At 36.1% G+C, this 18,201-nt stretch overlaps 1 protein-coding gene and 1 long non-coding RNA gene across 25 annotated transcripts in view; one reads left to right on the top strand and one right to left on the bottom strand.

The window, feature by feature from the left end:
• The window catches only part of LOC132694568 (uncharacterized), a 53,191-nt gene that overhangs the window by 19,752 nt on the left and 15,238 nt on the right, over positions 1-18,201 (top strand). Inside the window, exon 2 of the long non-coding RNA XR_009617378.3 lies at positions 13,406-13,537. This is a non-coding gene — a long non-coding RNA (uncharacterized LOC132694568). The remainder of the gene's footprint in view (positions 1-13,405; positions 13,538-18,201) is intronic.
• Positions 3,756-18,201, bottom strand: part of CCDC91 (coiled-coil domain containing 91) — a 350,689-nt gene continuing 336,243 nt past the window's right edge. For all 24 annotated transcript variants that reach the window (XM_060658044.3, XM_060658051.3, XM_081796137.1 and 21 more), the window contains one exon: positions 3,756-3,943. In XM_060658044.3, coding sequence (XP_060514027.2) covers positions 3,833-3,943 — 111 coding nt within the window. In that variant the 3' untranslated portion in view covers positions 3,756-3,832. The remainder of the gene's footprint in view (positions 3,944-18,201) is intronic.

The raw sequence follows: 18,201 nt of genomic DNA, 5'->3' as shown, positions 1-18,201 counted from the left end.
CAACTTGCCTTTTTCTCTTGGGGCTTTTTAATGTTTTCCAGGTTTTTACATATGGCTTCCCCTCCTCCCCCCTTGTTCAGGATTTAATATGCAAAGGCTATCTTTTAAATTAGGTGAACAGATAATTCTTTTGCTTTTTATTGTTTTTTAAAGCATAGATAGCATTTCCTGATTCCATTCAGTTTAACTGCCGGATTAAAAAAAAAGTCATTATAGATGCTTGACTCAGTGCAGAATAACACCAATCATAGGGACATTGTTCTGGTTTTAATTTCAGAGCAATCACTGAGCAAGGCTCCTTTGAATTGGAACATGAATCAGCATTTAGCAAAGCTGAGTTTAAACCTCTACTCCAGATTCTGAGTGACAGAGAAGTTCTAAATAGGGCACTGTTTGTTCATAGTTTTAGGTATCTGTGATTTACTTGGCTTTGTTAGACAATAGGGGCTTTGGTTCAGTTATATTTTTAACATTCCTTAAAATAAATCAAAGAGTGTTCCCATTTTGGATGTGGATTACTATGGTGGAGGAAATGAAGAATTTACAAGTGCCGAGTATCCAGGGATTATGCGCTGGGCTCTGTGCTGGATTGCCTTGATTAATATTCTTTTGGTTACACGGAATAGAAACTGGCTCTGGCTAGCTTAGGGGAAAAAAGTAAGTGGTGTTGGCATACTGCAAGAATATTTGGGTATCTCATAGAATCCAGGACTCAGGCAAGGCAGGGATCAGGGGACTTCCAACCTCAGAAGTTCTCATCTCTGGTTCCGTAGGGTAAAGTAGTTAAGTGTCTCACCAGATGACTCTGCACAGGAGGCCCAGTTGAGGTCAGATCTTCACTTGTGGATCAGTTTAGGTCAGAGAGGCTGGACCATATTGTTTAACCAGTTGTGTGTGGGTAACCACACTTGTATCTCATGGACAGTTCCCAGAGAAAGGGGGGTAATTGTGAACTGGTGGCCACACCAACATGGCCTATATATGGAGCATTTTAAAAGCTTAATTTAATTTTCACAAAAAGCCTATAAAAATCGCTATTTCTACCTCACAAAGAGAAAACGGAGACTCAAATTGGTCAGGCAACTTGTTCAACATTCCACAATTAGAATGAGGCAGAGCCAGAACTCCAACTAGGTTTACAAGGAGGGAGGGTAGTCTTCCTCTTAAAAGATTAAAATAGTGTGATGAGATTACATGGAAGAGAGAGTTTCAGATATCTTCTCATGGAGAGAATATTAAGCATCTCCAGTGTACTAGAATGAGTAAACTGCATGTTGAAAGCTTTGAGGTTGAATCCCAACTCCACTTGGTCATTCATCATGCATGAGCAAGTAAATACCTCTCCACTAATAAATATGGATAGATGATCTCCTTCACAGGGTTGTTTTAACTACAGGGTTATTGGTATAAGATGTGAAAATACTTGGCACAAAGAAGATACTCATTTGCAGGGGCAGAAAACTTTTCTACTAATGAACCCTCAAGCATGCTATTAAAAATGCAGTCACTGTTTGATAAAGCTTTATCATTCAAAACATCTAACTGCTGTCTTCCTCTCAGCCGTTCAAAATGGTGCCTTAGTCACCTAAACATAAAGGTAGCAAATGCTACATAAAAATAATTAGCAGAATCATACAATGGGCAAAGAAAGTTTAAAAACAAAACATTTGGGTATTTTTCTTTGAGACTTTGGGCTCACATTTCAGGGAAAAACTCTTACCTTTAGTCATAGCACAGTCTTGAAGCATTTAATTCTCTTAGTGAGTACTACTGGAGATGGTCTATGTCCTTTTGATAACCAGAGCAAAAGGAGAATACAGTTCTTAAAGAGGAAATCCGTAATTTGAACATCACTGAAACAGAATATCGGCTAATTCGGTTTGGAAGGATCAATGTACTCAAATAATTGATTCTTTGCCCAGATGATTATACTTAGTTATCTTTAAGGGCAGCTCTGTGGAATAAAAAAAGCACTGTAGCAATCCAGGAGTTTCTTGTGCTTGGTGGGTATTCTGCAAATACCTGTAGACTGATCAGTACCAATTTGTTCCAAATTACTTCAGACAACAATTAGTCTAAGCCAATAGCAAAGCTGGAACCCCAAACAGAAAAGAAAAAAAATCAATCTGTGGTGGTATAGGCATGAAAGAGAGGTATAGACTAGATTTTCTTGACATTTCCACTGTCTCCGGATCTTAGTCTGAGTCTTAGTATTAGTGACCTATGCTTCATTTTCATCTAATTCAATTTAAGCGACTTGTAAAATATCTTATCATTTTAAATTTGATGACAGAGAGTCAAGTGATTTTTTTAAACTTTATCTGGAGAGAGAGAGAGAGAGCGAGAGAGCGCACATGCGTGCAAGAGAGGGGGAAGGGCAGAGAGAGAGAGAGAGAGGGAGAGGGAGAGAGAGAAGAGAGAGAGAATCCCAAGCAGGCTCTACACTGTCAGCATAGATCCCAGTTGGGGCTGGGGTTGAAACCCACAAACCGTGACATGACCTAAGCCAAAATCAAGAGCTGGACGTTTAACCACTGAGCCATCAAGGTGCCCTAAGAGTCAACTGATTTTAAATATGACTATAACATTGTGTTATTGGCTTGTTCCTGAATTAAAAGCCCTCCTCCTTGATTTACTATGTTGCTGTTTGCTTTAATTTCTCATTTAAATTTATAAGAGAAAACTAAGTAGTTATCAACACTTAAAAACGACTGTTGGCAAATTTTATTTCAAATGTTTAGGTGGAGGTATAAAAACATCACCATCCATAAATATAGAAGTTTAAGAAAATTTTTTTTAAAAGAATCAATTTTTGAAAGATTAAAAAAGGAAAAATAATAACCAAGTAAGCTTTTGGAGTTCTTTTTATTAGATTGAGAAATCCCAGAAAAGTACAAAGCCCATGGAAATAGAAGCATTTCAGAAAACAAGACAAAATGTTTGCATACATTTTAATGACAGCATTTTAATTCTGATGTTAAAAAGACTCATGATTTTGCATTAAAGTACACTGCTCATAATTTAAATACATTCTGAAGTAATGGGAAAGGATTTCATAGCTTTTATATTGAACCTGAATTCCTATAAATGGCTAAGTTATATTATCTTTCTAGAGATTAAGTTCATGATAGGATTAATAAGAAAAATGATTTTATTGATTTATAGTGATCCGAAGAACAAAAACAGGAAATAAGCATATATATCACACACATACCCCTTTAAGTGGTACATCAGATCAAAGCTGAATTAATATAATAATGTTCAGTATTTTTAATCACTACCAATGAAAATACATAGATCCCTCTATAGAAAAGGGGTTTGGTAATATCAGAATGACTCTGTCACGTCAATGTTTTATATCCCAGTTACACAGATAAATTAGTGATGTGGAAATCCATGCTGTTTATCCGCAAAATCAAATAAATGTATGGCTACATTCCAGAATCTTATCAGGAGCCACTGTGAAGCAATAAGTAAAGGTATTTACTACTTTTACCAAATACTATGTAATAGGCCACCAGAGAATATGAAGTTTAATTAACTTTTGGTAATGTGGCAATTTTCAATGGTTTTTGGGTCACATTTTATTTTCTGTTGCTGCTGCTGCTCCTACTACTATGAAAATAACAGTAAATGTAAAGGAGAAAACAAGAGAAAATAAATTAGATCTTGTGATAGTTCTTCTAAATATTGGTTTAGTTTACCCTTGAAGTGGAAATCAATTCTCCAAGGTTTGGAAAGAAAACAAAAGCATCTTTAGAATTCACAGCATGTATTTTAGAGGTCTAATGATTTATCCATTGCCAGTGTGGGTTTGCTTGTCATGTTCTCTTTATTCAATGTCAACTGGTTCTGTAGCTATTAAAGCACTTAACTGTTTCTGAGCACAAGAGAGGAACAGTTCCAAACTGGACAGGCTTCTTTGGCGGATGACTTGATCAAGCTGTTGATTTTTTTTAAAAGAGGGAGAGAAAAAGAGAAAAAAAAATACACTTAGTTGAGGGGTAAGGAATATTATGCCACTGAAGCCCACTAGATGAGGGCTTAAGATGATTTAGAAAATCAAATAGTGCTTTAAACTCAGAGACAATGTAGTCACTAATTCTGGCCTATATTATCTAAAGTGAGGTGATAATCATTATAATTTTAAAATTAGTATTAGTATTCAGTTACTAGAGAAATAGCATACATTTGATCAGCACACACACACACACACACACACACACACACACGCGTGTGTGTGTGTGTGCGCCCCACACACAAAGAGGAATATTATTCAGCCATGACCATGAAAAAGAATGAAATCTTGCCATTCTCAATCACATGGATGGAGTCAGGAAGTATAACTAAGTGAAATAAGTCAGAGAAACACAAATACTGTATGATTTCATGCATATGTGGAATTTAAGAAACAAAACAAATGAGTGAAGGGAAAAAACGAGAGAAAGACAAACCAAGAAAGAGACTCTTAACAATAGAAAACAAACTGATGGCAACCAGAGAGGAGGCAGATTGGCGGATGGGTGAAATAGGTGATGGTGATTAAAGAGTATACTTATGATAAGCACTGAGTAATGTATAGAATTGATGAATCACTATATTGTATACCTGAAACATAACACTGTATATTAACTATCCTGGAATTGAAATTAAAAACTTAAATGAAAAATAAATTTGCCCCTGGTATAAAAATAACCAATGACAACACATTGCCTATAGGTTAGAAAACAATGAAGGAATTAAAAAAGCTAAGTAAATTCCATTTCACAGAATATACCTTTCATACTTATGTGAAATTTGACATAATCTTCTGACAAGCTTTCCCCAACATAAAAGAAAAAAATTCAACCAAGAATTCTGTTAAATTCCACTTCTACAATCTGCTGACATTCAAAATGACTGAAAAACTGGAAGATTAAAACTTTGAAATATCCTAAAAATTAGTTAATAAAAATGCACTGTATTTAGCAAAATGCTCATGTAAACAAATTGAACACTACTAAGAGTCCCTTCAATTCTAACAGTTTTACATTAATGTACATACAGAAATAGGATTTCTCCTCATCCTTTTTCCTGTTTTTATTTTCCCCTTCCTCTCTCAGATGATATACCTTTAGGTGAATATATGCCTCTGCTTATACATGTCTATTCAACAAGACAGCTCATCATGACAATATAAACCCCCAGTGAGCAGAGACCTTGTGTGTCTTGCTGACTATTGTACCCCAGCAACTAGAAGAGGGTCTGGCACATGTTTAGACGCTCAGTAAATATTTACTGAGATTGAATGAATCAATAGTTACTCAAACAGAGCAAGGCAGTCTACCAGGAAATGACAGATACATATTTAATTCTAAAAGTGAAAACATGTTCGACCTAATCTAAAAAATATGTAGGAGATCAAGGTGAATTTTTAAAAGTTTTATTTTAATATATATAAAACAAATTGAAATATAAATACTTGTAGTTTTAAAAAAATTGCACTTGGTCCAAATTCAAATAGTACAGCAGGGTGTACTAATAACTAACTCCAGTCCATTCCCAGTTTCTATCCATTTTGGGATGTTTTCAAGCATTTAAAGATAGGTTTTTAAAATATTTGATCCAGATCTTAATAATTTTTAACTATGGGAGAGTGCATACAATCACTTTATTTCAACGGCTTTAGTGGAAATTTTATTACTGAAATTTTCCCGATATCATTTAAGACATTACTTGACTGCGTTCCATGATCTATGTAGCCACTCTCCTCACTGATAGACATGTAAATTTACTCCAGTTTTGTCTTGTTTTTGAAGCACCAAGGACATTAACAACCTCAGTGCACTCCTTTCAAAAGATCTTCGATGCTGTCTCTTGGTCAGATTCTAATAGGTGAAATTTCTACATCATAATATTTGCATATTTTAAATTGTGATAGATAATACCAAATTGCTTTATAGAGTGAGGATACTAATATATTAGTCCAATCTGCAGTGTATGAGAGGATCACCCGTTTTCTTCTCTTAAATCGTTGCATACTTTTCCATTGTGTATTTATAATTTTATATGTACTTATATAAAAATGGATATTTTATTATTTATTTAAAATTTACTTAAAAATTATTTAAAAATTATGCATTAGCCAAAGCATATGTCATCTGCAGTGTTATTTCTACCTTGAATCAGGTTTCCATACATGCAAGAGTCTGTCTTTAGGCTCCTTATTCTGTTCCAATAGACAATTTACCTGTCCCTACACAAATATAATGCTATCTTAATTACAACTTTATAATAAACCTGAATATATTGCATGTTAAGAAACATATTACTAACTATACCATCAAATATTTCAGAAGAATATAAATTAGTGAATATTTGTAATAAAATTGAATTTAAAATGGAAGTGGTCAGACTAGAGATAGTCTGATGTCCTTTTTTTCATATAGCACAAAGCCAAGCAAAATTTTAAAGTGTATTATTTTGAGTTACATCAGTAGGCAATAATATATTTCTTTTTAAGGCAAGGAAATTATGCAATCACAAATGAGGATGGTTGTATCTGGAGTTGTATGTAGAGGATAGTGTCAGGCTGGGTGAGACACATGGGTTCATTTTGGAGGTGGCTTCATGAGTGTTTGCTTTACAATTAAGTTTCATAACTCATGTTCATATATCATAAGTGTTAGCTTTAATAGTTCAGTCTTCTAGAAGCCCCTAGAATAATCAGGAGTTCCATTAAAATGAAATTTAACTGAATATATTAGAATTTCTGAATATGAGATGGAGGATAAACTTTTCTGCTTTAGAAGGCCTATCACACAAGCTCACATAACACACAACCTGTGACTGTTGCTAAGTAACAATAATCATCTCTACTTATCCATTCAGAATGAATACATATTTTGTAAAAATTTTAAAAGCATAATATATATAAGAAGGTTTGATAAAATGTTTACTTAAACATATCAAGCACTTCTCTTCTTTTGCTTATGGAATTAGTGGATTATATGATGATGGCCATACTGGTTTTGGGGTTAGACAGCTCCAAAGTTCATTTTGCATCTTTCACTAAGCCTCTCCAGGACTTTCTGAAGACAAGGATCCATTAAATCAACAGGAACTCAACACTTCAAGGAGCAATAAGGTGACACTGATCCCCTAGATAAACTGGGCCATCACATAGCTGAACTTCTAATTTGGTGGTGCTTCCTGGGCATGATACGTAACATCATATCTGTGAGGAGGAACACTTAAGATCTTTCTCTTATGAAGACAGTGAATTCCTGTCTCTGAAACGAGTATATCAAGCTGATGTTCACGGCAAATTCCTGAATTTCAACAGCTTCTGTTTTATTAGGCATTATCTTATTATCCTTTATTGAGGCAAGAAGATTTCTGCAAAATATTCAACTCTTTTTTCCCCTTGAAGATTGGGGGTTAGTCCTGTATTGGTGACTTTCATTTCAAAGTGAATCAAAGATTTGTATTCTATGACTTTGTGCTGACAATATATTATGTCCAGGGTAGTGGTGGCAAACATTTCTGGATATGGGGTTTACAATCTCTTAATAACACTGTAGCTCTAACTGCTTTGTTTTCCCTTCATTTTCTGTTGCTTCAGCCTTTATTCAGCTCTTTCAGATACCTGGAAATCACCTGGAAATTCTGAGGTCTCAGAAATAGACACCTGTGCTTTATAAATATTTTTCCTCCTCTTTGCATCTCTTGAGTTTGCATACCGCTGAAAACCATTTCAAAGCATACTACTTGCCAGAAGTTAATATTAATAAGATTAGGAGGGGAAAAAAAGAACACATGAGTTCCTAGTAATTCCCTGCATTAGATTTACCTTTCCATTAGTATTTCATGCTATGGCAAAGAAAAAGAAAAACATGTCTAGACATAAGCTTTCGTTCCAAAATACAATACAATGGATGGTGAACATACCTTGGTCTAAAAAGCACAATTCAAAGTCAATTACAAACAAGTATGGCTTTTTTTTTTTTTTTTTTTTCTGGAGCAAGGAGGGGCACAGAGAGAGGGAGAAAGAGAAAGAATACCAAGCAGGCTCCACACTCAGCACAAAGCCTGATGCAGGGATTGATCTCACAACCATGAGATCATGACCTGAGCCGAAATCAAGAGTCAGATGCTTAACCAACTGAGCCACTCAGGCACCCCTATGTAGGTTATTTTAATAGAACTGTTAAGAGCACTGTTTACATCCCAGAAAATCTTATACATTGTTTTTGAATATATATATTATATGTCTTATATATATGATATATATAATACACTTAGTACTAATTTCAATATCTTTTGGGCCTCTACCAGCAACATATACCAAGAGATGTGAAAATACTAGGTTCACCTTTATCAATGTTACTTTTTTAACATGCCCTCCACCATATTTTAAACTATGCTTACAAAGTGATCTAATTTTTTAATAAAGCTAGAATGGATATCTGGCAAATTCACTGATGGAAGGTGATTCATAAACAAATGTTATCAGTTTAGTAACAGTACATGTTATGGATTCAGTTTTCACATTCACTAACAAACTCTTTCATGAGCACTGAAGAAAGGTCAAGTATGATGATCTGGAACTGTGATTACTCAGGCAGATTTTCCAGTTAACATCATCATATTGGGTAAGAAAGACTGTTTACCTTCTAATAAGAAATGAAATAGTTCTTTAGTCACTTATTTGTTATGATGCCGACCCTTTAATGGTGTTATCTGGATATGAACATCCCTCTTTTTCTGACTTTATTATACACCTCCCCTCACAACAGGCCCTCAAGTTGTTTCATTTACATGTTTGAGATTGAGGTAATCAATTAATCAGCTAATCCGTTGATCAATAAAAAAGTCAGAATCGCCTACTCTTTGTACATGATTGCTCTGAGGCCTGGGCACTAAAAGTATAAAATAATGTCCTTGTCCTTAAGAAGTTTATAATCTTTCAGGAGAGACACACACACACAGTAATTGAAGAACAATTAGATGATGTGTAAAGATGGAGTCTAATGGAAGATGACAGACAGGGAGGGATCATGGCAGGAGGGCTGCAGTGAAAACTTCACGGAGGTGGGACTTGAACAGGTGCTCAGAGTATCAAAAGCATTTCCTTAGATAAAGAGGAGAAGACGTGTTAGAAATTTGAGGAAAGCAGGTTAGGAGAACAAAGATAGACTATTGAGAGACACTGAAGAAGGAGGCTTGACTGTAGTGGAGAAAGTCTGCTTAGGACTATTCATACATTCTTTCATTTGCTCATTTATTTAATATTTCTCTGTCACCTACGATGTGCATTATAGGCACTGGAAATACAGTGATGAATCAGACAATACTCAGTTTTATCATAATTTATACTGTAGTTTGAGGAGACAAACTAATACTTTTCAGGTGGAGATCAGTAGTATAAAAAATAACAAAGTAGCACTTGACAAAAACCAAGGTGAGAGCTTTTGGTAACGAAAAGAACTGAAAGAAGAAAGGGAAGAAAGGCACCATGCAAATGCATCCGGAAAGAAAATTTTACGGCAGATGTAACTGCAAGAGTGAGGTCCGAAATGTAGGTCCGGATTTGGTTTGACTAAGGATAGGCAACACATATAGTAAAACTGGAGCAAAATGAGCAATGGGGAGAAGGAGGGAGGATCAAAGAAACAAGACAGTGGCCAGAGCATGTAGGACACTCTAGGTGGTAGGAGGGCATTGGAGAGTGTTGAGCAGGAGTATGACCACACTCTAGGTTTGAAAAAGACCACATTTTGGGGCGCCTGGGTGGCTCAGTCAGTTGAGTGTCCGACTTCAGCTCAGGTCATGATCTCGCGGTCCGTGGGTTTGAGCCCCGTGTCGGGCTCTGGGCTGATGGCTCAGAGCCTGGAGCCTGCTTCCGATTCTGTGTCTCCCTCACTCTCTGCCCCTCCCCCGTTCATGCTCTGTCTCTCTCTGTCTCAAAAATAAATTAAAAACGCTAAAAAAAAAAAAGAAAAAAAAGAAAAAGACCACATTTTGTTACTGGAGATGACAGACTGTAGTGGGGCAAGAGCGGAAGAGGAAGACCCAGTTCTGAGACTTTTGGTGTGGGCAAGATATAACGTTACTCAGACCACTTCCAGTGGAAGCTTCACTGTAGGTCAGTTTTGGAACATATTTGAGATAGAACCAACTTGAGTTGCTGATGGATTAGAAGTGTGGATGAATGGAGAAGAGAAATAAAATGTGATTCTCAGAATGGTATTGCCATTTACTGATGATGGACTGCAGCTGGAGTGAGGAAAACTAGAATTTTGTTTTAGACGGGGTTGGTTTGTCTAATCCTATCAGATAAGTCAGATATTGGATAGAAGAGTGTAATTCAGGAGGGAGATCAGGGCAAGAGATACAAATTTTGAAATCATCTTTATATGAATGTCAACTTATTTGGAAAAAGGGTCTTTGCAGATATAATTAAGATGTAAGATGGAGTCATACCAGATTAGGATGGCCTCTAACCCAATCACTGCTGTCCTACTCAAGAGACAGGGAAACACAGAAACAGACACAGGGAAGAACACCATGTGCAAATGGAGGCAGAGACTGGGGTGATGTGGCTGTAGACCAAGGAATGCATCAGATTGCCAGCAACAGCAGGAGCTAGGATCTTGCCCTGGAGCCTTCAGAGATGGCATGGCCATGCCAACACCTTCATTTCAGACTTCTAGCTTCTAAGGCTAAACTGTCAAAGAATAAATGCCTGTTGTTTTAAGCCATCCAGTTTGTGGTCCTTTGTTATAGCAGCCCAAGGAAACTACTAACAATGATTTTTCCAAGTTGTTGAGGTCCTTACAAACTAGAGTAGTGTTTCCCACAATGTGTAAAATATCATTTCTATGTAGTACATGTTCTATTTTTGTTTTAGGGTTTTTTAGTCAGGTAAGCTTGGGAAATGAGGAATTAAAAAGGTTTCTTTTCTTTAGAACTCCTCAGAGCTTTTGTGCTCATAAACATTTGAATTGCCAAAATGGCTATAGTATGGTAACATTTCTCCAACTTTTTTAAACTTTGGAATTGTGTGTGTGTGTGTGTGTGTGTGTGTGTGCACGTGCATAAAGCATAACTGGAAAAATGCTCCACAAATTGATTTTTCTTCAGAACTCCTGTAGACTCAAAACAAACTGCAAATATAGGAAGAAGACTACACTGATCGAGTTTCCTCTTATAAGTAAGCATGGAATTTTAGCGAGAAGATATTTTGAGATTTCATAGTCTAAATTGATGCTCTGGGTGGTTCAGAGACCAGTTTCACAAACTTGTATGTCTTCCTACACTTAAAAAATATGCTTCTTTAAAATATATTTAAATGTATTACAACCTGAGTTTATCTTTGCTTAAAAAAACTCTACTACGTATCAAGTACATTCTAGGCCCTCCCTAAGTATTTAACAATGGGTAGGTAAGAGTCATTCCTAGAAGGTGCAGAGAACTATTCTGGGTGTGGTGACATCACCACTCTTAGCCTCAATGTAGACATAAGGAAGTAGACTGCAGATCCATTTTAAAACTCAATATGCAAACATAACTGTAGTGGTTTGGTATGTTTTATGAAACCATCATAATAAGGGCTGACAGACTTGAAGAAGATCAATTTATTCTTGAGTGGTGATTACTTTTATTGTGTGACATTTAAATATTTTTGCTCTAAAGACCATCTTTACTTTTCTCTTGTATCTTCAAATTCTGCTTCTCATCATTTCAGCCTAAGAAACTTTAGACTTTTGTATAACATTACTAGTTGCATTAATGGAGATTCTATGCTATCTGTTTTATTACTGGTATATTAACCATAAAGAGTTTCTCTTTTAAAACAGTCTTTTCTTGACATTTTCAGATAAGAAAATTTGATTGCAAGAGGGATCTATTGTATATAAAGCTTGAGTTTAGACATGAAATCCCCTCTCTGGGAATATAACTATGTCATTATTGTAAATCATGTTGAAAGGGACTCTGAACCAACTTTAGGATAATAATGTTACATAAAATACATGTTTAGAATAACTCTGACTCTAAAAGGTTCAATGTAGTCAGGGCAGTGGTCTGAACTAAGGCAGTGCCAACTGCCTCAACCATGAACTTCAGAAAATGGAGGCCTAATCTCTTTACCAGAACATTTACAGGTCATCATTCATGTCCCAGGAAGACTTTCAATCCAGAGTTCTCATCTCCTTTTCCCTTTGAGGATACTTTTCAACTTTAAAGTATATTTCAAGTCTGACTATTTATACAGTTAAAAAATGTCAACATATAAAGAAATTGTGTAACTTTCTACCATGCACAAGATGAATTACAGATGCTCTTTTAGAGTAAATGAAAAACGGGTATAAAGAGTCTTAAACCTTATTGGCCACAACTGAAGAACTGTTTTTTTGCTTTCTTTTGTTTTGTTTTAAGATGTCTTAGGGCAAGTAAATTCTCTGTTTTTGAATCATCTAAAGTTAAGTTCTACATATTTGGGCAGTCCTGTCTTTTCATCTCAAACTACCATAGAATCCACTGGGCTATGGGAATATTCATTTTTGCTCCTTGCAAAATCATCTGGACAGAATAAGTCAATATGCATTCCAGATTCTGACGTGCAGGCACACCACCTTGGAATACAACCTTATTCAATCTTGAAACAAACAGCTGGCCAGAAAAGGATGTACTGTAGTAGTGAGTAAAGATTTTACTCTTACTTGCCTGATAGTAGCCACTAGACTTTATGATATGAGCTTCCCCATGCGAAGTTGAATGAATTTGAAAAAAAGCGCAGGGTTGGTGGGGGGAGGTTCTGGTAACAACTGCTTTAGTCCCAATTCTGACAATTTCCAAAGAAAATATAAAAATTTCCAAAACAACTTAAAAAAAGAAAGCCATAGATTTAGGGAAATTTTAGAAAAACAAAAGGAAAGGTAAACAAAATTGTAGAAGTAGTATACAGAAATTCTATCTTAGGGCTCTAAGCCATAAGGTTATATTTACCCATTAATAAGTTCCATATCCTACTTTTTAGAGTTCAATGGCAAGCTATGAGTTTATCTCAAATATAAGATGGATTGATTCTGGCAAGGCAGAAGACTGATTTTAATATGACATTCCACATACAGTTTTTAATGTAATTTGTTACATGCTCCCAAACGATGAAACAACCTTTTCCCACATTATTTTTTCAAGGTCTTGGTTACTGCAAATACTGCAATCTGTAGGATGGCCTTTTGTAAATTAAATAAACACAAAGATCTAAATAGATACTGTTATGTAACAAAATGTTCAAGTAACAAACACAAACTCTTGCATTTTTGTCAATTCATCTTTAAAAGATTTTAGCATTATTTTGTGTCAATCTAAGGAACATCTGCCAATTACTATCTATCTCCTCTTTTGTTTTGACCTTCAGCAACTCAAATTTCATCTTATTTTGAAGTAGAAGAAAGAATTACATGACCTCCTGGGTCCTGTCTTCCCATGCTATCTTATAATCTCAGATGACTGATAAATTTTGTCTTATATGTTTTATCTACAAAAACAGGTAAGTGGCTGTCCACAAGGCTTGTTCATGAGCTCTGTGCACACATATACTGAAAATGATTTACAGTGCTTGATCAATAATCCCACAATGTTGAAATAAGTCTCGTCTTGTTTTGAGAATAGTGTTACTAATTCTTGATTGGCAGTGCTTGCTACCTGCCAGGCAGAGATGAACATCTTTATGTGTTGTATTAGTTGCCTGTCATTGTGTAACAAATCACCCTAAACCTAGTGGTTTAAAACAGAAAATATTTATCATCTCACAGTTTGTAGGTAAGGGAACTGGGTGCCGCTTAACTGAATGCCTCTCGCTCCTGGTCTCTACTGAGGGGTTGCCATCAAGTAAGTTCTCAGCTTGGCTATAGTCAATTCAAAGTTCATCTGGGCAAGAATCTGCTTCCAAGGTCTCTCGTGGCTGTTGGCAGGCCTCAAAATATCCATTTCTAACAGAGCTCATGTGAGCCCTCCACAAGGCTGCGTAATAATATGGGCAGCTGACTTCCTAAAGCAAGCAATCCAAGAGAAAATGAGAGGGATCAAAAGCACACCAAGAGAGTGAGAGAGCACCCAAGACAAAAGCCACAATCTTTTCATAACCCGATTTCATTCAGTCTAGCCCAGGCTCAGGGCAGGGAGATTGCATTAAGTGCAGGGCACCATTGGGAAACGTAAACTATGTATTTTCTCATTTTTATTCTTTTGAAACTCTATGAATGAGGCTGCTGAGGCTTAGAGACTGATAACTTGGCCAAGTGGCAGGGCCAAGACTCAAATCCAGGGGAGCATGACACGAAACCTATTGTCTAAACCGCAATACTACACTGCCTGCTCAGATAAGAACTGCAGTTATGATTGGGGTCCTTGCCATAATACCTGTTTCGCTAGAAATATGTAGGAGTTTCTTGCACTGCATACACTTGTGCAAAAACCTGTCAAGATGCCAAAAGCCCTACAGATAGTCATTAAAACATGTGATCATCTTCTCTTCCTAAATAAGTTCAGGAAGGTTTCTGTTATATCAATACACAAATAGTTCCCTGAAAATGCAACAGCAGTATTTAAAGAAAAACTGGCATATTAAATATTTCATATAAGAAATCACTGCCTGGGCGCCTGGGGGGCTTAGTCGTGCGAGCCCTGCGTTGGGCTCTGTGCTGACAGCTCAGAGCCTGGAGCCTGCTTCAGATTCTGTGTCTCCCTCTCTCTCTGCCCCTCCCCTACTCACGCCCTGTCTCTCTCTTTCAAAGATGAGTAAATGTTAAAAAAAATTAAAAAAAAAAAAAAGAAATCACTGCCTTAAAGAACTTATAAACCTCAGCGGCTGTATATAAAAACAACAGACTACTTACTTCCTGCTAGGTCCATAACAAAAGAAAAGGCAAACATTTGTAAAAGCAATGTATGGTATGGATCTCACCCTTGTGGTACTTTTGAGACTTAAACAGTCTTCACTTTCTTACCTTCATATTTCCATTACTACTGATATAACTGGCTAAGTATACAGTGTGAGATGCTCCACAGCTGTCATGCACATCTGATTCCCATTAGGAACTCCTCAGCATTCAAAACTGAACCAATGGAACAAAGCATCGTTTAACCAAATGGAAGTTAGTGTGAATAGACTTTTTTCTCTCATTTAAAATATAGAGTACCGCTCCTCCTCTTCATTCAGGATTTTATGGTGTGCACTTGATCAGTGAAGCCTTAAGGAAAAAATACCATCTGTCTGGCACATTTTAAAACAGATTTATCCTACTGAGGAAACCAAGTGGGCAAACACCCAGTCAGTCCTTTTAAAATCCCTTGCTGCCTCCCAGCTGGAACAAGGAATGTAAGAAAACCCTAACCTTCCTCCTTCTTGTAAACAAGTAAAGGAAGTTTGCTTTCAATTAAGGAAGCTAAACTTGGATATTGCTGCCTAAAAATGGCAATAGCACCTGCTCAAATAGAAGATGCTGAAAAATAATTAACGCTAAACACCCACCAAACAGAAGGTATCAGAAGTCAGGAAATATGGCACAGTGTGTGAGTTCTCTCTCCAAGATTCCATTTTCCTTTTTCTTACCAATAAAATTTTAGTTTAGTTCTAGGACCAATAGGAATATCCTTAAGCCATCACTCCCAAGACTCCCTCCCAGCCAGGGGTAGCTCAAGAAATGGGAGTGTAAGTTACTGGGTAGGACCTCCGGGGGATTTCCTTAAAAATGGGACAGACTCCTATCCCAAATTATTTTTCCTTTAATGTTTTCATTTTTCCTTTCTCCTCCATCACAAACGTGTTTACTGGAGCTCCAGCTATTATTCTGTAGCCTTAACAATGTAAGCCAGTGCTAAAGATAGAAAAAGTACAAAGACAGAAGGATCCTGAATCATTTATGACTTTTTTTAAGGCTCTGTACCAGCTTTAAACTGCTTACCTCTGGACTTACCGATGCTGTTATTTCTAGTTTCTTTTGTTAGGAGACAGATATAGATCCCAGTGACAAAGGTATCAACTTTACACTGTGCATGTCTACCATCACATCAGAAACAAAAATTTACTTTTTAGAGTATAAGCTCAAGAATTCGAGCATAAGCTCAAAATGTTAAGTGAATGAGATGAAAATTTCCAGCAATTTAGCCATTTTTAATTTGGGGACTGAAAAACAACCAATGGAATATAATCTCCTGTAATAGCTTAAGAGTATGTGAATGGTAGAAAATAAAAATAAAAATGGTAAAAAATAAAAATAATGCAATAAAAATTCCAGCAAGTTATTTTATGGGTATCAATAAACTGATTGTACAATTTATATGGTGAAATAAAAGACTCAGAATAGCCAACTCGATATTGAAGAGAAAGAAAAGAGTTGGGGGACCAATACTACCAGACTTCAAGACTTATTATAAAGTGACAGTAATCAAGGTAGCACAGTACTGGTGAAAGAACAGATTGAAGAAAGATCAGTTGAACAGAAGAGAGTCTAGAAATAGACCCCCATAAATATAGCTGGACTGATATTTGACAAAGGAGCAAAGACAGTACAATTGAGGAAAAACAGTCTTTTCAACAAATGGTACTAAAACACCTAGATAGCCACAGGACAAAAAAATGAATCTAGATATACACCTTAGCCTTTCACAAAAATGAACTCAAAATTAATTGTAGACCTGAAGGTACAGTGCAAATCCCTGAAAGACAACAGAAGAGAAAACCTAGATAACCTTGGGTATGGTGATGTCTTTTTAGATACAATATAAAAGGCACAATCCATGAAAGAAATAATTGATAAGCTCAGATTCATTAAAAATTTCTGCCCTGTAAAAGCCAGTATCAAGATGGTAAGACGACAAGACACAGAGGAGGAGAAAATATTTGAAAAGACACATCTGTTAAAGTCTGTAATCCAAAATATACAAAGAATTATTAAAATTCAACAATAAGAAACCTAATTTAAAAATGGACCAAAGAACTTAACACCTCTCCAGAGAAGATATGCAGATGGGAAATAAGTTATGAAAAGATCTACGTCAGAAAAATGTATATTAACATGAGATACCACTAAACATTTATTAGAATGGCCAAAATCTAGAACAATGACATCACCAAACGCTGATGAAAATGTGGAGCAACAAGAACTCTCATTCAATGCTGGTGAGAATGCAAAATGGTACAGCCACTTTGGAAGACAATTTGGTGGTTTCTTACAAAATTAAATATACTCTTACCATATGTTCCAGCAATCTCATTCCTTGGCATTTACCCATATACCAAGGAGTTGGAAGGAGCTGAAAACTTATGTCCACACAAAAAATTGCACATGGATGTTTGTAGCAGTTTTATTCATAACTGCCCAAACTTGGAAGCAAACTAGATGTTCTTCAGTAGGTAAATGGATAAATAAGCTGTAGCACATCCAAATGATGACATATTATTCAGCACAAACAATAAATCGGTTATCAAACCATGACAAGACTTGCAGGGAACTTAAGTGCATATTGGTAAGTGAAAGAAGTCAAACTAAAGAGGCTGCATACTGTATAATGGAAAAGGCAAAACTCCTGGAAAAGGCAAAACTGTGGAGACAGCAAAAACTTAAGTGGTTGCCAGGGGTGGGGTAGGAGGTGATGAATAAGCAAAGCACAGAGGTTTTTTAGAGCAATGGAAATATTCTGTATAATGATAGATACATTATTCATTTGTCCAAACCCACAGAATATACAACACAAAGAGTGAACCTTAGTGTAAAGTATGCATTTTGGCGATTATGATGGGTCAATATAGGTTCATTGAGTGTTAACAAATGCACTGTTCTGGTGGGGGAATGTTGATAATGGGGGAGATTATGCACGTGTAGGATGAGAGGGTATATGGGAAACCTTTGTATCTTCCTCTCAATTTTTTTGTAAACTTAAAAATACTCTAAAAAGTTAAGTGTTTTTAAGAAAGTTATATGGTGGTCTCATTTTATAGCATGTCTTCAAAGAAAACACTGAAGTACATTTCTTAAATTTATGGTGAGTATATGCAGAAATACAAACTTCATTTTTTAAAAGAAGTAGTCTTTTAATGATGGGAGAGCTTTACATAAAAATAAAGGAAGTGTCTAGCCTTGCCTGAATCGTTGGCTGAGAAACTGGGAAAAGTTAGGGATGATATTTAGAGAGAAAGACCACCACACCAAC

The sequence above is a fragment of the Panthera onca genome, chromosome B4, assembly GCF_046562875.1.
Source record: "Panthera onca isolate mPanOnc1 chromosome B4, mPanOnc1 haplotype 2, whole genome shotgun sequence".
Lineage (NCBI taxonomy): Eukaryota > Metazoa > Chordata > Mammalia > Carnivora > Felidae > Panthera > Panthera onca.
This window is presented reverse-complemented; position numbering and strand designations above follow the sequence as displayed.